The following is a 22,444-nucleotide window of genomic DNA, read 5'->3' on the forward strand; positions in this document are numbered from 1 at the left end:
TTAATAAGCAGAGAGGCAAATTCAAGGCAGAGGAACCCGTAATTATAATCAGGCACCTGTCCTCAATTAATTCAAGCCTGAGCCTGCAACGTAGATTAAGGGAGGTATTAGCACAATGGAATGATTGCTTCCAAAACCAAGCACTTGCTCCAGCCCATAAAAATCAGCTTGAACTGCAGCTTGGTTCTCCTTGCAGGTCTCTGGTTTCTAGTTCTGTTAGACCGGTCTCTAGCAGCCGGCAGCACTTTAATGAAAGGATGTAGCCAGAGATGCTGGAAGTAACAACCCCTGTCTGAATACCCCAGTATCTTGTGCATTTACCTTCCATCCTCTCTGCCTGGCCCAAGTCACTCTCCCAAACAAAAGGGGAGCTCTTTGTGGCTGAGCAGCAGTTTTGGCTGCCGAAGGAAAGCAGGTGATTCACTCACAGAAGGAACTTGCAGGAACTTTAGCAGCTGAAGAAGTTCCAGGAAAGCTGGCTACCTTCCTGCTTGGAGACAGCAGCCACATTGGATGGAGCAGAGCACAAGCCAGGCCCTGGCTCCTCACACCCTATGCCGTGTTCAGCTCCTTTTCTGAATGGTTGGAGGCCAGGTCTTTCCCCACGTTCAAGGCTGAGCGCATGCACTTTGAATAGGAAGCTGTTAATCAGCTGTCTGAAATGCAATGCAAGGGGAGCAGGAAAAGGTACAGGCATTTAGTCCTCAACAGCACTGCATGAAGAATTGCCCAGAGCTCTGGGTGCAAAAAGACAGGAATGCAGAAATAGCTCTGCTGGGCTTTGAGGCAGCCTTTGCAGTGCCTCTGCTGGCCCCCCTCCCCTTTTTGATCAGCACAGAAGCTGCACAGAGCTGCTTTTTTGACTGCAAGTTTGCCTGGAAGGTTAAAGTTCATTGCGAGCCTAAACCACCCTCACCACCCCGTTTCTGGAGTCTTCGGGCAACGGTTGCCTCGGCACTCACTCCATTGCCAAGCTGGCTTGTTCCCCTGACCAACAGGTCTCTTGGGATGGAAGAGATGCCTTGCAGGAGGGGAATGGCTAAGTCTTTCAGGGGCTTTCTCCTCCCCTGGTCCTCGTGTAGAGGGAGCAGGCAAGAAAGCACCTTGAACCAGAGGGAAGAGGAGCCAAATCACTTGTCTGCAGCTACAGCCCCAGGTTTTCTAGTCACTGGTCCAAGGACCAGGGGATGCTGCAGGACAAATATTGTCTCCCTGCCACAGGGTTGCTGCTTTCTAATCCCCATCTCCTTTCCCTATGGAGAAGTCTGAGGGATGAAGAACACAGCCTTTACTGTGTTGCCACTGATGATCCTGCTGTGGGAAGAGGCTCCCCTGCTACAGGGGGAGGCTTCATAGTCACCTGGCCCCAGGAACACAATATGCTGGAAGGTTGAATGTCAGGAGAAGCTGGGTAAGAGGGAGCCAGACACCTCCCAAGACCTGTGTTCTCCCTGCTCCTCCACCTGTGAGACTGAGCAAGTCTCTCACCAGCTTGGGTGATATCCCCACTTTACAGATGAGGAAACCATCTGCCTGTCACACCTCAGAGGTGTGAGAAACAAATGAATTAAAGACGAAGACACTGTGGTTACGGAAGAATTTCCGATAAACCCATCGGTCAAGACCGAATATAACAAAATCCCCATTTTGGGTGGGTTCTAGGTGAACTCTTCAGAGCTTGATCTTCACTCCTCCCTGATCTCAGGTGACAGGCTTGTCTCCTCTCCCAGACATTTGCACACTATTAACCCTGTATGTTTTAAAGGGGAAGGCTGCATTTGTATTAAGATATTTCCAGCAGGACTTCAGGATGTGAGGGAGTGCACTTAAACATCAGTCAGCAAGCAGGATTACTGGAGAGCTGCAAAGTCAAAACACAACTTTTATTGGCCAAAGTAACAAAGACATTGGTTTCTCCCCGTGATTATTAACCCGCCCCCCCCCCCCTCAAAACCATACAAACAAAAAACAAAAACAACCAACCCTAAGGTTTAAAAAGGTAAGTATGCAAAACCTTTGCAAACAAAATAAAGACGCATTGAAACTGCAACCACTTCTCATTTCGCTCACTGATAGTCAGGAGGTATTTGTTTCCTTTGGAAACTGTCCTTATCCTAGAGAATTTGCTCTCTTCTTAGCCTCTGCCAGCATACAAAACAACCACAAAACATACAATTCAAATACCTTTCCTAGGAAAGGAGGTTTTCGTCCCGTGAAGTGAGAGTTTGCAAGTTTACACACATGATATAAAGGCTTGGACTTAGAAAAATCTACCATGCAAGCTTGACTAATAAGCTGAACTCCTTGAAATACATGAACTAGCTACCTTGGATCTTTAAAAAAAATAAAAATAAAAAAATAATATAAAACTTTTGGCCTATTTGGGAACAAGTTACTCAGAACTGACAAGTTACCTGCACTTCACCAGGCAGCTCTTAGCCTAGCTCTACTAGGAAGCCTTGAAAGCCAGAAAAGCAAGTACACCGAGAGTTCAGTTCAGGATATGCAGTTCACTTTAAAATTCAACACTGACAGCAACAAAACAAAACACCAGCGAAAGGAGACACTTGGAGAAACTCTGCTCTTGTCCTGGTAACACAAATCCTGTTTTAACAAAAAAAACAAAACAAAAACAGCTGAGATGCCCGGATGGTGTTTGCCAAAGTCATCTGGGAGACTGGTCTACACCAGCTTCTTATCCGAGCTTTGCAGTTAAGGGCTTTTTGATACACTGGTTAATAAGGTCAGCATAACAAACCGTTACGCCAGTCTCTTCTGCTCGACTCAAAGGGGATGGAATTTTTTTTTTTTTAAAAAGGTTGTTAAAGTTTAGTATCTTAAAAAGAGATCTAGGTATTTACACACTGTGGCTCCTAAAATGCCACCTGTATCTGCACTAAGCTGCATGCCACACACGCACCACTGAGGATGCATGGGCAAAGAAAGCAGAAGCAGGACAATACATCAGGGCAGCAGGAGTAACGCTAAGTAGGAAACGGGACTGAGGGAAGTTATCAAGTTATGGCTATGGTTCACAGGACAGCCACGTGGAATTACGACAGAGTAACGTCACAGAAAGCCTGCTGCCTTTACTGAGACAGGGTGGTACAAAATGGTTCAAGGTCTAACACCTGTACTACACATTTCTTAAGAAAATAGAGAGCAGTTTTCAACTTGTAGTTTTTCTAAACTAAGCAGGAGAGCTCTGCCAGCACCCCTCCCTCATTGGCAACCATCTGAGGTAATCAATGGTGCTGCCGAGACAAGCAGCTTCTATTTTTCTCCGCCTGCACTACTCGTCTCCTTGTTGAGTCCCCGGATTGACAGATCATACACCACTTCTTCAATCTTCTTCACGTCGTACTTCAGGCCGTCATAGCGTTTCCTCAACGAGTCATTCTTGAGGTTGAGGAGACGGAAGCCAGAATCCAGCTCGTTGATAAACGTGGAGATGCGGAGAGGACGAGAATAATCGCCGGCTGTGACGCTATTCACTGCCAGCCGAGACTGCGGAAAGAAATCACACATGATGGCATCAGGGAACGGTAAGTCTGGCAGCACATGGATCCTGGGCTCGTCTACTGCAACCTGTCCCTAAAGCCAACACACACTGTTCCTATCCGTGACTCCGCCATGCGAAGCAGCCGTGCCACATACTCAGCCTAGTTACACTCCCATCTCTAACCCGAGTCCCACCTTACAGACAAGGCACTGGTTTAAATTTGCATAGGATTAAGCAGAAGTAGGCACTAGATAAAATTAATCAATTCCAGTTCTCCTTTCCTCTGTTAGCAGCTAGGGGTTCAGGCAAACCTATCATTTAAAAGTGAAGAAGGAGCAGCTGCCACTGCTAAGATAAAACTGTTGTACCCCTATAATCCTGCAGCAAGAGAAATGAGCTAAACTGCCATAACACTAACCCTGAAAGAACAACATGAAAGTTGTTGTAGCAGTTGTACTATACTTGAATCATGCAGATCTATGACAACAGTCTGCAGTGATATCAAAAGATACTAATATAACTGTTGCATCTATGTATATCCTAGAGCTGTGGTTCTCAACATTTTTAGACTCGAGGCATCCTGTGACAGTTTCAAGAAACTTTCTGTAGACTCAAGACACCCCTTGGAAAATATCAGCTCACAGTTTCCACTCATTTTTGACTACAGAAAAATACTAGAGCAATTCTTCTGTTGCAAAAAAACTTAGAAAGACCACAACAGGTAAAAATGCTTTTGACACTGTGGATTCCTATTTGCAATCTGTGGACTTATCTTGTGAATCACATTTGCACACCTAACAATGCTAATGCTGCATGGCACCCCACAGCACCCCTGGAAGGATTTCGTGACACCATGGCTAAGAATCACTGTCCTAGAGTGAACTTTAATATTGCCTAGTGACTGGAAAGGCCTGTTATTCAGTGGCTCAATGCCAAGCATCATTCATTGTAATCTTTATTCTCCCCAAGCATAGGGCCTGAAAAGTGGGGCACCTGCTATTTGCTTCAGTTCAGCTACCATGCTTGGTCAATCTTATACTTACCAGCTCACTGGCGAAAGTTAAAATGCCAGAGAGATAATCTTCAATGTCCAGGTGAAAGCCCTTCTCTCGATCAGCCTCAACTAAGGCGAAAAACAAGAGTTGTGATCCAACTTAATATCATATCTGAATACAAACAGCAGCTCAGAAATGCATTTCAAGTCTGCTACAGTGAACACTGCAGTCCAGAAACCTTATGGCAATATAGAGGCTCATTCTTTTCCTGTACACGATGTTATGACTACTGCTCTTTGTTGTATCAGTGTAACACTGGATACATCCTCTATAAAAGACATGATACCTGCCATTCAATCCATGAGCATCACCCAAGTTATCTTTTACTACAGACAACTGTTTTCCATTGTTAAATTTTTAGCCTTCCCCTGTTGTGTTTACCTACCGCAGCTCCATAACACTACATTCAGTAACTCAATCATCTGTTTACCATTAAAAACAAAAAGAGGCGAACAGGGGATAATGCAAATCTTTGATACGTTTAGATTTACATGGTTTTAAACCAAGAAAATTTAGGACCTAAAGGTTTTAACTGGGTCATATTTTAATGTTTTTTCCTTTTAAAAAAATTCTGGCTTGCATTTTCCCAAAGAGAGATTTCTACTTGTATTTAATTACTGGGTTGTAGAGATATGCACCAAATACAAGCCTACCAATAACAGACAACAACAACCTCCAAAACTTCAACTAGATTTAGAGCAGCAAGGGTTAACCTACTTCCAAGTATTTCTGCAACAGCTTCTCGAGTGACTAACGTTTCAGTTTCCAAGTAGACCACAAATGCTGCCAGGAACACCAGCCGCTGTAGCACAAACCTCCAGTGTTCATGAAACCTGTTGAAACACACACAAGCAGGACAGAAATACATTTTTGTATGTTCTGTCATTGGAGATTAGATGCAATCTATTGCAGATTACGTGCGATATGCTTGTCAAAAGCAAATACAACGACGCAGTTGGAAACACAAATTATTTCTTTGACAATCAAAAATTTCCACCCCCAGACTGGCTTATAATAGCATCCTCAGCCTGTTGAATCAGTGCCTGGTTGTGGGAGGAGCAGACGTGCAAGCAAAGCTGTCAGACTGTTTGGCCCCCCATCTTCCTATCCTCCAGTGGTCAAAACTCCTGCAAGTTGGGAATGGATTGAAAGTGACAGGATCTGCGCTCTCTGGAATGCTCTCGTCAGAGGAGATGCCCTCCTTGCAGGGAAAGCAAACACAACCCCAAAATGACAGGCCCAGTTTGGAGATCTGAGTCAGGTGGACAACTCCTGACAGATTCAGGGCTTGGCTTTCAGAAATGCCAGAACCCCAACAGCTGTAAATGAAGTTAATGGAATTGACAGTCCTCAATTCTAGCAGTAAGACCCGCGATTACAGCTGCTCCAAAATAATATGGTTTCCCCTTAAAACAAGAAACGTATCCCGTATGCACAGGGGGAAGCAGTTTTCAAAGGGATTTTAGTGAAGGGAGGGAAGGGGAAGATATGAGAACATGGCGTGGTTTTTTGGGGGGGGGAGGGGTTTGGGGGGGTTTGTTTTTGGTTTTTTTGTTTTGTTTTTCTACAGAATATTATCCGGGTTTTTCTTCCAAAAAGGAATATTTGGGCCACCAGCTACTTTCATCTAAACATGTTTGAAGACTAATTATTTAAACAGTTTTACCTGAGAAGTGAGAGAAAAAAAAAAACATTGGGCCCCAAAACCTTGAGAATGTTATTTTTTTCAGTTAAAATGTATAATACCCATGTGTGGTATCAAATAATTCTGTTTACAGAAGATCTGACCAACCTGTAGTACTGATCAGCAGGGAACTTGGTCTTCAAAGATGCCAGCTGTGTTTTTACTGAACCAAAATGTTCCCGGGCCTTCTGACATTTCTTTGGTACTGAAAAAAGAAGTGAGTTTAGTGTTAGTAACTAGATGGCCAAGTGCCAGACTCAGTTTTGTATCTACAAATTCAATGAATATATACCGTTCTATTTCAGGTCAGCTGCAGCAAAAATTTAGATTATGGTATTGAAAGGTAGATGAACTCTTTTTTTCTATTCCAAACACAGTAATACTATGGGAACCTCAGTATTGCCAACTCATGATTTTTGGTGTTGTTCTTAATGTCTATGGTTCAGGAATCTGAAAAACTTAGTTCTTTCTTTTATCTAATATACATAGATAAAAGAGCTACACATTTCAGGTGCCCCCTCCTCCCAGTGCAGGGCTTCACCTGGGCTGTGCTGTCTGGCTGCGCTTGCCTACTCCCCTCTTCCCCCAGTCAAAGGGCCCTGGGAGCCTGGAGCAACTCGCAGCAGCAGCTGTGTTTGAGCTGCTGCATTACTGCTTAATTATTTAACTGATATAATTAGAGGTTAAATGAATAGTTTCTAAAATGATATTTACACACCTATCTAATATACATAGATAAAAGAAAGAGCTAAGTTTTTGACATTCCTGAAGCATAGACATTAAGAACACCACCAAAAATTATGAGTTGGCAACACTGCAGTGACAAGTGCTACACGTTTCAGTGACCCCTTCTATTTCATATATTTGAAAGAAATACATTTCAAACAATGGTTAGGTCCAAGATGGTTAATAAATCCCAGTACCTATTAATCAGAAACAGTGGGGCTGGAGTGTTGTTGTAGCTGTCAGGGTCTGATTTTAGAAAAAAAAAAAAAAAAAGAGACTTTCAAGCTCAGTTATATGCTACCCACTGCCACCTGCAGCATGCAAACGTAAACTACAGCTCTAACACTATCACTGGCTAGAAAAAGATGTTGCCAAATGAAGCAGATCAATACCCCAGGGCTTCCCTCCCCTACCAGACTATGCCCTGGCCCAAGCTAAAGGATAACCGGAAGCTACCATGTTATCTCAGCACTTATCAGTTAAATGATTAACTGTTTAACCTTTCACATCCCTACTCCAGGGGTGCCCCAGCAGGAATCAGAAGGCAGCAGGACAGGCAGGAGGGAGGAAGGAGCAGTAGTAAGAGGAAAACAGCAAGCAGCCTATGACTCATCAATTAAGCAATTAGCTGCTAGCTGACAGGTGCCTCCTCCCTCCCAGTGCAGGACTCCACCTGGGCTGGGCTGTGCTGTCTGGCTGCGCTTGCCTACTCCCCTCTTCCCCCAGTCAAAGGGCCCTGGGAGCCTGAAGCAACTCTCAGCAGCAGCTGTGTTTGAGCTGCTGCATTACTGCTTAATTGTTTAACTGATATAATTAGAGGTTAAATGAATAGTTTTTAAAATGATATTTACACCCCTACCCCAGAGATCCCATGGAGTAGGGGAAAGCCAAGATACACCAGTGCAATCCCAGGGCTGGGACCACCCTGGAGTTAGTTCAATACTCAGGGCCATTCAACTGCACAGCCCACAAGGCATCAGCTTGCAGCCTACAGACTCTCAACGAGTTGTAGCTCCCTCCATCTCTCCTGCTGCCAGGATCACCCCTTCTGCAGCTTCTGCTTCCTGCCTACACCCCTGGGGATGGGGTCGGGCAGGGTGGTGTGGCAGGGGGTGGTGGTGTGAATGACTGCTCAGAATTTGGTCAGCCCTGCCCTAACCTACTGTATCTATACCCATGTGATCTTTTACACAGCGAGGCTGTTTATGGCAGGCTGATTTTAAGTATTTGAAAACTCCTATGTGGATTCTGTTCCCATATCTGGAGAACTCTGGCTGAAAATGCTACCGAGCATGTGCAGAAACAGAAGCAAAAGGTATTGAGACATGCATCTCTTTACTAATCAAAACTGGAACACAGCCCTCAGGAGGCCGAGCCTTCTGCACAATGGCTGTCACTACTTCTGTGGTTTTATTCACCCTTCAGGAACCCTGTGCATGGTCAAAGAAGTTAGCCACTGATCTTATTATAGCTCAACTATTTAACACTGGTGTGTTTGCTGGATCGCTAGAAGTTACTAGAGTCTACAGATGGCCAATCTCAGCGTCGGAGACTGGCTGCTGATGAGTAAGTCTGGCCGACACAGGAAGGACAGACCTCCATCCAGGCATGGTGGCACTGCCTGGCCAGAAGCCAGCCACCAAGAGCCACAGCAGAAGCCAAGACAGTCACTACTACAAGCAAAACAAGGCACACACCTTGCTTGATTCCTCCTTTTATGCATCTTCTGATGCGGCCTGGCTGGTTTCTCCCTCTTGAAGCTTAGTGAATCAGAATGGGTCACTCCTCTTCAAAGGTCAATCACATCACCAAACAGACAGTGACTTGGTCACTTTTATACAAATGAGAACATGCCCATTCCAGTAACTTCAAGCTCAGGAAAACCACAGGTACAAAAACATACCTGCTCAGGGAATTCAGTTTTTCTTTTATAGACACAGGCTTGTAACTTCCCTTTACGTTCTCAGCAACTCAACTTAGATTTTATGTCAAAAGTGCTGTTCAAAGGGACTAAGGTCATTCAAAATAGTCTTTTCCTCCTAAAAATCACAATGCTGGGATTCTGTTTCTGCATGCAGGCCTGTCTCCCAGAGCGAGTCTGGTCAGCTCAGGACTGCAACAGGGAGAGCAGAAGAATCTCCTGACGTATCGGTTCCAGGGTACGCAAGAGTCAGTTCACTAATCCAGAAAGCAAATACGTGAAGGAAGATACACCCCCAGGACTTGCCCTAGTCCTGTGACCCAAAAGAAGATGCGACAATGGGAAATAAAAAGAAAAGCAAGCACAAGGACGGCACTGTCAAGGGGTGGATGGTAATTTCTCTACTTCGTGTCTGAGTGAGTCCTATTCATAGGGAGGAGATAAACCTGCCATGGCATAAGCTCCTGAAACTCAGGAAACAGATGAGTTTCTTGAGAGAAGAAGAGCAGGCTGCTAAGAGACTAACCACTTCGGTTATGCAGATTGCAAAACCGTGACTCGGTGTCTCTGAGCCGACAGCCACCGCACTGCACCGCACCGCGGGGTGTTGCATGTTGTTGAGGACAGGTTAATACCATCAGGAAACTATGACCCTCGAGCTCGCACACCAGTGTCCTCCATGAGACTACCCTGCCTCTATAGAAGTACAAAGGATGTCAACTGTAGGCCGGTGGTTTTCAACCTTTTTTCATTAGTGGACCCCTAAAAACACTGGAATGGAGCTGCAGGCCTCTCTGAACGGTAAGCGTGGGTAGTCGCATACTTTTGACTGAACGTAGTCATCTTTCGCGGACCCCTTACACCGTCTGCAGACCCCCGGCATCCGCGGACCCTGGGTTGAAAACCACTGCTCAAGGCCAGAGGTTGCCAACCACTGGGCCGCGGCTAGGCAGAGATCAAATGAACTGCTCCAAACAGGAGACTTTACCTAAACGCCTTCGGCTCCCCCGTGAAATACAAATTTTCGTTTCTACCTCGGAGAACTTTTACAGTCTTGCTCTCTCCTGTGCCCGACGAAGGGCGAGCGTGCCCGAAAGCTTGCAAAGAAATAAAATAATTTGCTTGCGAATATCTGGTTGGTCTAATACAAAATATCGCCTCTTCCACGAGTTTTGATTCCTTTTGCCTCTAGACCAGCGGTTCCCAAGCTGCGGCGCGGGTCCCGCCAGCGGCGCGCGTTAACGGATTTATTACAATTACTTGATATGACGCAAATTGACTGGCGGGACTTAATTTTGAACTGAAAAATTCGCTGGTGCACGGAGCCGCCCGAGGGTCCGTTTTGATCCTCTCTGGCCCTTCCCGCCTCGCTCCAAACCCGCCGACGGCGCGACCGCGAGCGACTTACTGTCCTGGAAGCCGGCGCCCTGGTGCACCCCCTGCAGCAGCGTCAGGATCTCCCGCGCCGTCTGCTCCAGCGTCTGCACCACCTTCCGGATCTCCTGCGGGCGCCCGCCGCCAGCGCGTCACGGGGGAGGGGAGGCGGTGCGGCGCCCAGGGACCCCAAACACGGCCCCTCCTCCAACCCCCCTGAGCCCCTCCCCCTCACAACCAGCCCCTCCTCCAACCCCCCTGAGCCCCTCCCCAACCCCCCTCACAACCAGCCCCTCCCCCCCACAACCCCTCACAGAGCCAATCACAAACCCCCTCAAAGAGCCCCTCCCCCCACACCCCCCTACCCAGGAATACCCCCCCCCCCCCCCGTATCCGGGCTCCCCGCCCTCCCGACCTCGCGGACGTCCTGGTCGACGCTGAGGGAGCCCTGCAGGGCGATGAACATCTCGCTGACCGACATGGCTATGGCGGCGCGCGCGAAGACAAGGAGCCGGACTCGTCTGGCGCCGCCGCTGCGGGGTCCTTCGGCGGCCGCGGCGCGGGGCTGCCCTGGCCGCTGCCGGCGCCGCCATCTTGGCCCCGGCAGCGGGCGGCGCTCGGCTCAGGGCGGCTCTGACGCGGCAGCGCCCCAGCAGGGTCCGCCTGATGACACCGCGCCCCCGGCGGCGCTGGAGCTGGGGCTGCCGGCGACACGGCTCCCAGGCAGGCGCGGCACGGGCACGCCGGGTCCTTCCGCGCTCAGGGGCCCTCCGCCCAGCGGGGTCCTTCCGCGGCGCAGGGCTGCCCCGCGCGCTGCCTGACTTAAAAAAACCCACCAAACACTCAAAGGGGCGGGGGGGAAGAGGCTCGTTACCCAGCAACACTACGCGCGCTGCCTGTTGCCTGGCAACCAGGTGCCCCACCCCCGCGCCTGGCAATGACGTCATCGGACAACCGTTACCGCGGCTCTTGTAGCTTGGGGGGCGTGGCCAGAAGTGGAGTGCGGTACTTCCGGCGACGAACCCGGAAGCGGAAGTGGTGCGGAGCGCACCGTGCGCACGTGCGGGAGCAGCATGGAGGCGGAGGTGGCGGCCGGCGGGGAAGCGGCGGCGGCTCCGGCCGCGCTGCTCTCGCTGGACCCGCAGCTGCAGCGCCAGTTCCAGGCCAAGGTGCAGCGCGTCCGCGCCGCCAAGGTGAGCGCCTCGCGGGGACAGCGGCCGCAGGGGGAGGAGGGAGGCTGCGGGGCCTCCCTCGGCGGGGCCTGCTGCTGACGTGCCCGGCCTTGTCCCCGCAGCACGAGAGGCTGACCCCGGGCGTGGTGTATTTGGGGCACATCCCGAAGGGTCTCTACGAGCCGCAGCTGCGCGAGTACTTCAGCCAGTTCGGGACGGTCACCAGGCTGCGCTTGGCCAGGAGCAAAAAGGTAAAACCAAAAAAAGGTGGAAAAAAAGGTTTTGCGTTGCTCTGCCGTTTGGTGGCATCGCGCCGCGCAAAGCCCCCGGGTGGGAGGACGTGCTTTGGGCAGCGGTCAGGCCTTAACCCGTTCTCTACCAGGACCCGCTGCCCCCAGCGCGCGGGGCAGTCTCGGACTCTGCCCGGCTGCAGGCGAAAACCCATGGTTTCCCATGGTTTTTCCCCTTAAAAATGGACTCTCCTTTAGAAGCTGGCTCGCAATCATATATTCTTGCAACTCGCTTTTGGGTCGTGACCTACGGGCGAGCGAACGCTGAACTAGATGTGACCTCCTGAGGTCCCTCGTGGCGCTCCTGTCCTACGATTGTGTTCTCTGTTGCTGCCGTAGCTCGCTGGCTAGGTTCATAGATCTTATGGCTGGAAGGGACTTTGCAAGAGCATCGGGTCCAGCCCCCTGCACCAGGCAGGAAAGATAATGGATCAGGAGATCCCAGCAAGGTGACCGTCCAGTCTCCTCTTGGAGATGTCCAGGGCAGGCGATTGCACCATCTCTGGAGGGAGCTTATCCACAGTCTGGACATCCCAAATGTGAAGAAGTTTTTCCTACTGTTAAGCCTGAATCAATCGTCCAGGATTTTGTGGCCATTACTCCTGGTTTTCCCCCGAGGGTGCCTGGTGAACAGTTGTTTGTTGAGCCCGTGATATACTCCCCTGATGCAGTGGTAAGCTGCTACCAAGCCTCCTCCCAGCCTTCTTTTGAGGCTGAAGAGGCCCAAGTCCCTCAGCCTTTCCTCGTATGGCTTGCCGTGCAAGTCTGATCATACGGGCAGCCCTTCTCTGGACCCTCTCAAGCTTTTCCATGTCCCTGTTGAATTGCAGTGCCCACACCTGGACGCAGTCCTCCAGCTGCGTCTCACCAGGGCCGAATAGAGTGGAAGAATCGCCTCCTTGGCTTTGCTGGAGATGCATCGATTGACGCACACCTGGGTGTTATATTGACGCACACCTGGGTGTTATTTGCCGTATGGGCTCCAGCATCGCACTGCCGGCTCCTGTTCATGCTGTGGTCTTTTATTACCCCCAGGTTTCTTTCAGTCGTGGCTAGTTGGCTTCTTGTCTCTCCTTCTCTGCTTTTACCGTCATAAGTTTCCCCGGTTGGACGTGACCGTTCTGTTCAGTGTTAGCCTTTTCTATGTTTTCTCTGAAGTTCATTCTCGTCTCTGCTCTTCCGGTCTCATAACTGGCACCTTTCTTCGCAACCAGATTCACTTCACTGAGGGACGTTATCAGAGCGGTCAGAATTCACTGCAAGACTTAGAGCATGGTTGAGCGATGGGATCTCTGAGCTTTCTGACTGCTTTGCTTGCATTTAATGAGCCGCGTTTCTACAGATGCTTGTGTTTTCATTCTTTACGTCATCAGCAAGGCAACAGCTCTTCACTTGGTGGCATGAATTTTAGTTGGTCACAGATACATGACTCAACTCTTCTATTTTACTGCGTAACGTGAACATATTTGTTACTTGTGGCGTTAGAGACTGACCTAAAACACGTACAATTTATGCTGAGGGCTTGGAGTTGTTTTTGTTTCTCTGAGAACAGAACGTGACCCCTTGAAGCCTAAGGCAGCAGCTAGAGTTGTTTTGGCATCTGGCACTTAAACACTCCTCTAGTTTTCTGATACTGTTGTTGTCGTCTGCAGACTGGAAGCTGTAAAGGCTACGCATTTGTAGAGTTCGAGTCCGATGACGTTGCTAAGATTGTGGCAGATACCATGAACAACTACCTCTTCTGCGAAAGGCTTCTGAAGTGTGAGTATGTATATCCGATACCTGTTGTGTGAGGGAACGTATTCGTTGCACACACGGGTGTTTTTTCTGGACGCTTTGGGAATTTCTTCACTGCAACATTAGAGTTGCAGCACAAGAAGATTTTTCATATGGACGCCCCAGTTTGCTTGGTTTTTTTATGAGGATTTCTCCCGCATGGGGGTGCCTCTGGTGCTCTTTTATTTCCTACCACTTTCCAATTTAAATTAAAAAAATTAGAACAGCATTTCAAGTCCTAGTGATGGGACCTCTGTTGTCTTTCATGGTATAAAACCACTCCACATAGAAATGTTTTTTTGGATAGAAACTCTTTTCTACCCATGCTCTGCTGCAACCACTATTATTTAATTACATAGATTTACTATGGGTGGGTGGGTTAAAAACTCAGTACAGCTGGCAAGATATTCAGAGATACTGAGCTAAGCACATACCGTTCTTGAAAACAGTAAGAAGTACAGGTGAAAATCAGGCTGTCTTGGAGAGCCCAGTGCTCTGAATCCCCTGCCGCTCCACGTCGTGGCTATCCGTAAAAATGACTAAGGGAGGTTACCTTTTGCTAGGCTGACGTAATGCTGGTGCGTAGTGGGTGGATAACAATTACTGAGTATCAGTATAGAACGCAACATACGGCAGGTCTATGTACAATAATGATTGACGTTTATTAATATAATTTAGGCAAAAATGAATGGCTTCTCTCTAACTTGGCGATGTCTGATTGTCCCAGGTCAGTTCATGCCACCTGAAAAAGTCCACGAAAACCTTTTCAAAGGCAGTGAGACTAATTTTAGGAAGCCATCGCGTCCAGCAGTCAAGCGGTATAACAAGCAGCGATCGCTCAAAGACAAGAAAAAGATGACCGAGAGGCTACTTAAAAAGGAAAGAATGTTACGCAAGCGGCTGGCCGAGAAAGGCATAGATTACGACTTTCCTGGATTTGTAAGTAAATGCAGTTTGTGCCCAAGACTGGGACACCAAGGAGAAAGTATGGGGGTGGAGAGTAATCTAGCAACAGGGCAGCACCTAAGTAGGTGTTAAGGGGCCCATGCGAGCTTTCATGAATCACTACAGGTGGTTTTACATGTGGCCTCAATGTGGCTCTGGGTGCCTTTAATCAGCGAGCTGTATGCCACATGCATCAGCGGTGCGCTTTGAAATAAAGCTCGCTGAATGTGTTTTATTTCAAAGTGCACTGCAGCTATTTTCTCAACATGGAGACGTGCTGCGCCGCTGTTGCACGTGATGCACGAGGATGCCAGAGCGCGTCAGTTTACGTGCTCCAGTAGACTCAATCTGGTAGACTTAATCGAATCTCCTCCAATGCGCTGGATTTCCAGCACATCAGCAGGCTCCCCGCGTGTGTAAGTGCCCAACGTGGCATTGCCGCCCCATTTGGTCGGTGCGATTTCAGTGACGCTGCTCTTTCTTAGAGAAGGCTGCGGCAGACTCAAAAACTGATCTTCCATTTGTGTTGCTATGTGCTGGTTGTCTCTGAAGAGCTTAGAGACTGCGCTGTAATGCCTGAGCGCTAGGGCCGTGCAAAATTTTGCCGGCAGTTTTGTTTTGACGCTATTTCGACTCGTTTCGAGCTCGAAACAGCAAAATCGCAACAAAACAGAGAGCTTCGAAACAGCCTCAAAATGAGGCAAGTCGAAACATTTTGAAATTTTTCGAAATGTTTCGAAGCTCAAGCTGGGCTTGCCTTCAGGGAAACAGAAACTAAAGTGGGGGGGAGGGGGGAGAAGGGGGTGCTCTCATTGACTGCGTAGCTGGCCAGTGACTGTCATCCTTTCCTGAGGTCCCTTCCAATCCCAGTGCTCTGGGGGAGGGATGGAAAAATTGCATCAAAGGTAGCATTGTTTGAACTGCTCTGCTTCCTGCCTTGGTGTTAGTTGGGTGAGGGTGCACCTTAACACACACAGGGTCACCCATGTCACGAGCTTTGCTTGTCCACACATTGAGGTGCATTTTTTCCCAAACCCCTGCACATATCTCCTTGAAACTTGGCAGGCTTCGTGGCCTCGGCAGGGGCTAGCAAGCCTGCAGTTTTGAATCCGTTGTGGCTTAACATATACATGTGACATGAGTTTTTTCCTTTCAAGACTTTGCGGTGCAGTTTCCCTGAAACCCCTGCACCGATCTCCTTGAAACTCGGCAGGCTTCGTGTCCTCAGAAGGGGCTACCATTCCTGCAAGTTTCATCCAAATCAGGCCAATTCTTACATGGTCTTATCCTTCCCCTCTGGCCCCCTTGGCAAAAGGTGTAGCAAACCAGGAGGCTTCTCTTAGCTCTGATTATGGGATGCATAGAGCCTGAATCTGATTGCTTCTGTTGCTAGCTCCCATCTGTTCGTGCAGCAAAGCTTTTGTAATCATGAAGGACCATCTACAAGCCAGGTTAGGAAAGCCCCATCCTCGTTCTGCATGCAGTTCCATGTCATGACTCCCTTCCTCTGCTCCCACAGGCTGCAGGAATACCTCGGCAGAAAAGGAAGAAAGTTTCAAAATCAGAGTCAAACTTGAACGTTTCCGTGAACAGCCAGGTGAGTTTAAACAGCTGTTTTTAAAGGGAGAGGGTGTGTTCCCTAAGCCCTGTGACAGGCAGCAGTATGTGTATTCGAGGCATTTGCTTGGCTGTTCTGGGTTTGTTGGCTTTACCTTCATGAGCCTGTGGCCTCTTGCTAATGGGAAGCTGCCTTGGTTAGTGGTGAAAGCTTTCTCGAGTGAGAAGTGCTGGCATCTGAGCAGCCTGCTTATGCTGCTGGCCTGCAGCCTTGTTCTGCATTACAGTAGCCACCTCTGTGCCCTGCAAACTGCGTTTTCTTGTGGAGGTAGAGCCTTGCACATAGTGGGAAGCCGTCAGTCTTCTCAGGGAGTTCACCCCAAATTGATGTCTCTCTCCCCCATCCCACAAGCCACTGCTTCTTCAGGCCACTTCCACACTTGCTTTTGCAAACATGGACACAAGAGAGCAGCACCACTCCACGTTAATGACAGGACCTGGAGCTCCTTTGTACTTGCAAGTTCACAATGCTCAGATGCAGGGAGAGTGGGCAGCCGTGACTACAGTAAGCACAGAGTGACTGACTGGCTGCAGGCTTTGCCAGCACAGATTGGGGCACCCAGTGCTGGGGCTCGATCATGGTGCAAAGCTCGGGCAGTCAGCAGTGATGCCAGAGCTTCACTGGCATCCTGAGTTCCCTCCAGCTCTGTAGCTTTCAGGCATCCAGGTGAGAGCACCCCTGTCAGTGGATGATTGCCACATGGAAGCTTGCAACCTCAGCTTGTCCCCCCATTTCAGTAGGGGAGTAGTTTTGGTATTGAAGATCAGTAGTAGACAGGAGCTGTCAGCCGGGAGCCTCGGGCAGTAATGTGTGTCCTGGTCAGCGTAGGCCACGAGGCAGGAGCTTCCCATTTGGTGGTGATGGGTGTGTGTGTGTGTGTATGTCCTAGTTCTGTGCCACTCCACCCTCTTGGCTGTCAGTGCACAGATTGAGGGAGGGGTGAGGACAATAGGACAACTCCCCACAATGCTGCAGGCCCTGGGGATCGTGCTGTGCGATTTCCAGAGCAGCCAGTTTTGCCACCAGGAAAAGCCCAGCCTTGCTCAGGCCTTCTGGAATACAGGACTATCCCTTGGGGTCGTTTCTCAGGCTGCTCAGTGCTTGTGATGTCTAGACAGAAGCAAGAAAGGCACGTCACCAGTCGCATGCGCCTCTCATGAGGTGTGAAGTCTCTAGTTGCCACCGGGATCTCTGAGCTCCTTGCTGACAGTCCAGGCTCTGGCCCTACTGCAATTCTTAGCCTTCTTATTTTGTTTCTTGTGTGCCCAGCATTGGGCCTCATCCCTGGCATCCCCTAGTCATCAGTTGCCTTGGAGGACATCTGTAAAATTGTAGCCCCTGTGGGGCTGCCCAGGGAAGTCCAGATCTCTCTTCTGGTTCATTCAGCAGCATAGGGGTGAGCTGCAGCTGCGCTTGCAGGATTGAGAAAGTCAGCACCTAATGGAAGCAGATGTGGCTGAGCCAGCCCACTGGATGTGAGGCAGGCAGCCTGCTCCCAGTCATTGCAGCCTCTCGGCATCATACTTGGAAAATGTTGGGAGCCCTCATCGGCTACATGAATTAATCAGTGCAGCTGGGACCATCCAGCTTGCATGCCTGAGGTGCCTGTCTGCGTTGTGGTCCAAGATTGTTGTCCATGGAGGTGTTGTCCAGCTTTCTGCTGTCACTCGTCAGTGGACTTTCTGTGCACTGCATGTCCTACTTTGTTTAACGCAGCTGCCAGGGGCCAGCCGTGCCTGGAGAGCAGAGTGCTGACATTTGGGATCAGAGGAACAAGCTCCAGCAGTTCCCCAGGCTTGTCCTGTACATCCACATAATCGGGGCAGGATTGGGTATGCATTAGCAAGATGTGTATTAAGCAATATAGATGAGTGCTGGGAACTCCCTGTTTTAATACAGTGCCACTGGGGTGCAAATCTGCCATAATCTGCAAGAACAGACTGGTAACCTGTTGGGAGAGTTTTCCAGGTTAGAAACTCGTTGCACTTGCTGTTTCTGGCGTATAAGGAGCTGGGCTCCACTGGTAGCACCTGTTGAATGCTGTTACTAATGCTGAGCATCTCGTTCACTTTACCCAGGATCCCACCCCGGTCTGCACCCCCACAGTCCTCAGTCGTCGGAAATCTCAGTCCCAAGAAAGTGACTTGGACGACAGTGAAATAACCATCAAGCTGCCCCCGCCCAGCATGAATGCCAGGCCGAAGAGGACGCCAGCAAAGAGAAAAGGGAACCTGAAGAAACGGAAATAAACATGACCCTCCCCTGTTAGTAGCCAAGTATTTTTTTTTATTTTTATTTTTTTACCCAAAGGGTCATTGGGAAGCCAGGGGTGGTTGCAGATTTTGCTGGTTTGACCTCCTCCATTTGACTGGGCTAGAGGTTCGCAGCCTGTGTGTAGGGGGCTCCCCCTCCATGCGTTTTCAGGGGATCCCAGTCTTTTGGCACCGAGGGGAGCAGCAGCCCTTCTAGCAGGGAGCCCGTAGCTGGAAAATCCTGGGACCTCTCCTGTTTGACAGAATGAAAATGCCAGTCCCCTGCCCTGCCTGCTCTGTCCCTGAGTTAGCCACGCACCTCACTCCTTGCATCTTATTAGTGCAAAGAAATCCCTGGTGCTTTCCAGCCCGCCTCCGGACCTGGTGCTGGCAGTGTGTTTTACCATTGTAAAGAGCTGTAACGATGTGATTTATTTTTATAAACATTTTAGAGAGACTCTGATGTTTCTGTCGGCAGTGAGCCAGCTTCCCACCGTGATGGAGCAGTCCTCTCATTCATGAGTCCCACTGGTTTAGCCAAAGCTTCAGGCTCTTTGCAAGTGGAACCCAGACCTTGTGCCTTAACCACACGTTAGCACAAGCATTTCTGAAAGGAACTTCAACTTCCTGCTGTTCAACATACTTAAAGAACTAGCATCGGCCTACGGGCGGCTCAACAAGCAACTAGAAGCAATGTAATGGTTGTCTTCCTGAAGTGTGTAGTTTTGTCATTATATGTAAAAAGAATACGTCAAAATCTGTGATTTATTTTTCTGTTTCCCGTAAGCATTTTTCAACACTGGGAAGTAGGACGGTGAGTTCTGTCCAGGCAGTGAATGGTGCTGAGCCCTGCTTTGAAGGGGTCATAGCCTAGATGTAATCCGTTCCCATCTAGAGAATGGGCAAAATTCTGCTCTTGCACTTGGTGATACAGGTGTCTCTTCCTTTGGGGGACGAGCGTGGCTAAGACCTGAACCAGAGTGGAAGACTTGGAGGTTGTACACACAGCTCTTCCAGTCTGGCCTTGGGCAGCTCATTTAACTGCTCTGTGCCTAAATGATGCCATCTGCAGAATAAGGGTTTTGTACCTTTTTATTGGGGGAAATAAATTCTGCCTCTGCTGCTCCGAAGCAGATTACTATGCATGGTGTGTTTAGTCTTGCACTGATACACTATGCCTGTGAGTTGTGGGAGCTTATTCCCAAGCGAATGGTGTGGCTCCTGTTTTGATGGCAGAGGGCACGGAGGCTGCCTTGACTGCTGCAAAAAGAATTAAGCTGTCATAAGCTGGCCTCATCTGTCGCAGATGCATGGGAACTCTTCAGTCTGGCACTGGTTCCAGCAAAGTGTGCAATGCTGGGAGTGAGCGAGCCTGGCACAGCTGTTAGGGTGACTGCCAGTTCAGCCTGAACTCCTCTAACATCTAGTCTCGCCGTGGGCTGGGGAAATTACTTTGGCACAGGCTGTTGAGGTGTTCCCACGGGGTGATCTGAAGCTGGGCAGCGGAGACATCGCAGTACAGTTCTCCAGCTGTTTTCCCTGTCAGGTATGATGAATCCTACTCATCAAAGTAGAGGCTGTACCTTTTAAAAGGCCCCTTGGTACTAAGCTGTGTTTAGGTGGGGTATTTTACCTTGTAGGTGTGTTGGATCCCCTGTACTCTGCCCCTTGTAGAAACAGCTGTAGTGATGGGTCGCGTTTAAATTTTGCTCATCACTGCAACCTTAACAAAATATACCTGGCCGTGACCGCTCGTTGCTTGAACAAAGATGCTCCTCCTGACAGTGTTATAAGCTCTAGGTCCAGTTCAGCAGAATATTTCAGAGGAAACCCCAGGCCAGTTTTGGAGCCAGTCGGGTAAGGTCCATGCTACTCTGGGGCTGTAGCAGCCCAAGAGAAGTTTGATAATTTTCTGACAGCCTTGTGATTTGAACGGTCACACAAATGAGGACTAACTCCAGCTGCTAGTCTGTGCTTAGTGACTAGTCAGCTGATTCCCTTTGATATCTCCTAGCAATTAAGGAAGCCTGGGGCTGGATGTGTATTCAAGCAGTTGACTTCTTGGACAAAAGGCAGCTCTGGGGAAAAGAGCATGCTGGCCTGATACAATCCCCAAATGTACTTTCCTTCTTTAATAGCAGAAGCGTGCCTTCCTATCACGTAACACACTAGTGCCAATGCGTTCCTTTGGCTTCGCACAGCAACATTAATTTTAAGCGGAAAGGATTTGTGATCTGTATTTTAACTAGTTACTTTTTCAGGTAAGAGCTTGAAAGCAGCCTTAAGGTGGGTGTTCAAAAACCGGTCAGAGGGTAGGAAGCCCAGGCAAGGTATTGCTCATGTGCTTTGAAAATCTACCAGCAACCAAGGAACTTGAGCTGGAATTTGTCTGCAGCAGCAACAGCCTGTTAAAGACGGCAGGAATGGGGAGGGCTTGTAATTGCCCGTGACTACTTTATACAGCACAAAGTAATAGGAGAAGCAAAGATCCAGCCTATTTGCCCTGTGCTGCGTGCTCTCAAAATGCTGTTGCTTGACCTGAAATATTTCACGCCACTGAAGGCCGCTACACAAAGTGATCGGAACATGTGCTCCTGGTAGAAGGGTTTCCAGAGTCGTGTGCTGTCAAAGAGACTTTCTAACACTGGGTGGCAGTGGATAGCCCCACCTCTTGTTGAGCAGACAAAGAGACTGGAGTCTCAGGAATCATTTCCCTGGTTTGCATCAAGGTTACATGGCTCTAGGCTGGGTGGAGGCAGTGAGATGGTTTGATACTTGGGCATCTGTGGGACTCTCCGAGGTGTCCACCACATTGGTGTTTGCAAAGTTGTTATGGGACCTTAATAAAACCAGTCCTGTAGAGGAAAAGAAATGCAAGCCTCTACAACTCTTGGTTCAGAGATGAAACCTTTTATTAGACCAACTGAGAAAATGCAAAAAAAAAATCTTTGCAAGCTTTCAGGTTCACACATCCTTCTTCAGGCCTAGGGAAAATTAAAGATAGTACAAGTCCCCATAGGTTCCTTTGTGTAAAATGAAGTTTATTTTTCTACCTGGGGACACTTGTACTATCTTTAATTTTCCCTGAGGAAGGGCATGAGACCCCAAAAGCTGGACCCAGAGGAACAGACTTCCACCTTCAGCTTCCTCTGTGCAAAAATGAAGTCTATTTTCTACCTATGGGGACTTTTTATCATCTTTGATTTTTACCTGAGCCTGAGGAAGGACGTGCATGCCCAAAAGCTGGCAGAAAAAGTTGGTCTGCAGAGACTTCCTCAGCCTGATGAAGGGTTATTAAACCTGAAAGCTTGCTAAAAAATTTTTTCCAACTATTTAAGTTGGTCTAATAAAAGATATCAGATTTGCCCAAAGATCCTTGTCTGCAGAAAAAGATATTGCAAAAAAATGATCTCAGTTGGTTTAATAAAAGGTATCATCTCTGAACCAAGAGTTTTAGAGTTTTGCATTTCTTTTTGTCTCGGATCAACATGGCTACCAAATACATTCGTGTAGAGGAGGATATTTGGTGCTGGCAGAAACGATGATGAATATTCCTGGCTGAGGACATGGTGTTAGACTACAGCTCTGAGCCTTGCTTTGCTTATCCAGCTTGCTGCGGAGAATTGTTTCCTCCCTGTTCCTTTCCTGAACGTGCTCTGACGCTGCATTCCCTTATCTTGTACCCTCGGCTTCTCCCTGTGTGTCCTGGCTCTGCTGCTCCCCCGCGGCCCCTTTCCTGGGGGCACTCATGCCAGTGCAACTTCCTACTGACTTTTCCTCCGAGCACTGGCTGTGCCTGGAAATAGCCCATCTGGTCTTGCACGCCCTATGCTGAACAAGCCAGCCAGCCTTGCCCTTCATACCATTTGCCCAGACCCACTCCTGGGAGCTGGCACTTGCCTTGGCCACGCTCCTTCCTGTCTCAGCCTGTCCCCATATTCCTGCTGTGTTTACTCTGAGCTTGCCAAGGAGCTGCTTGGGGGAGCTGGGCACAGTGTGTTGCTGAGTCCATCTGACACTTGAGACTTGCTGTAACCCTCCTCTTCCCAGCCTTTATTGTCCTGGCTGTGCCAAGATGAATTCAGACTGCAGGACAGGGCTGTAAAAGTGCTGTGGTGTGCAGAGTGCC

General features: G+C 48.9%; 2 protein-coding genes across 3 annotated transcripts; one reads left to right on the plus strand and one right to left on the minus strand.

Moving 5' to 3' along the window:
* Positions 1-1,850: 1,850 nt before the first annotated feature.
* TSN (translin) lies at positions 1,851-10,795 on the minus strand. Its single transcript, XM_014599622.3, has 6 exons — positions 10,678-10,795; positions 10,297-10,390; positions 6,350-6,446; positions 5,275-5,390; positions 4,546-4,625; positions 1,851-3,507 (listed from the first exon to the last, which is right to left on the minus strand). The coding sequence occupies exons 1-6, from the start codon at positions 10,741-10,743 to the stop codon at positions 3,274-3,276; spliced, it is 687 nt and encodes a 228-aa protein (XP_014455108.1). The 5' UTR covers positions 10,744-10,795; the 3' UTR covers positions 1,851-3,273.
* Positions 10,796-11,276: 481 nt separating this feature from the next.
* NIFK (nucleolar protein interacting with the FHA domain of MKI67) lies at positions 11,277-19,458 on the plus strand. Of its 2 annotated transcripts, none has more exons than XM_019480593.2 (7): positions 11,277-11,455; positions 11,557-11,685; positions 13,377-13,485; positions 14,228-14,439; positions 15,965-16,042; positions 18,142-18,327; positions 18,794-19,458. In XM_019480593.2, exons 1-6 carry the CDS (start codon positions 11,336-11,338, stop codon positions 18,310-18,312), a joined length of 819 nt encoding a protein of 272 aa, XP_019336138.1. In that variant the 5' UTR covers positions 11,277-11,335; the 3' UTR covers positions 18,313-18,327; positions 18,794-19,458. The 2 variants fall into 2 exon arrangements, with proteins under 2 accessions (XP_019336138.1, XP_019336137.1); XM_019480592.2 differs by having other exon boundaries at positions 11,278-11,455; positions 18,768-19,458.
* The last annotated feature ends 2,986 nt before the right edge of the window (positions 19,459-22,444 follow it).

This window comes from Alligator mississippiensis, chromosome 4 (genome assembly GCF_030867095.1).
Source record: "Alligator mississippiensis isolate rAllMis1 chromosome 4, rAllMis1, whole genome shotgun sequence".
Taxonomy (NCBI): domain Eukaryota; kingdom Metazoa; phylum Chordata; order Crocodylia; family Alligatoridae; genus Alligator; species Alligator mississippiensis.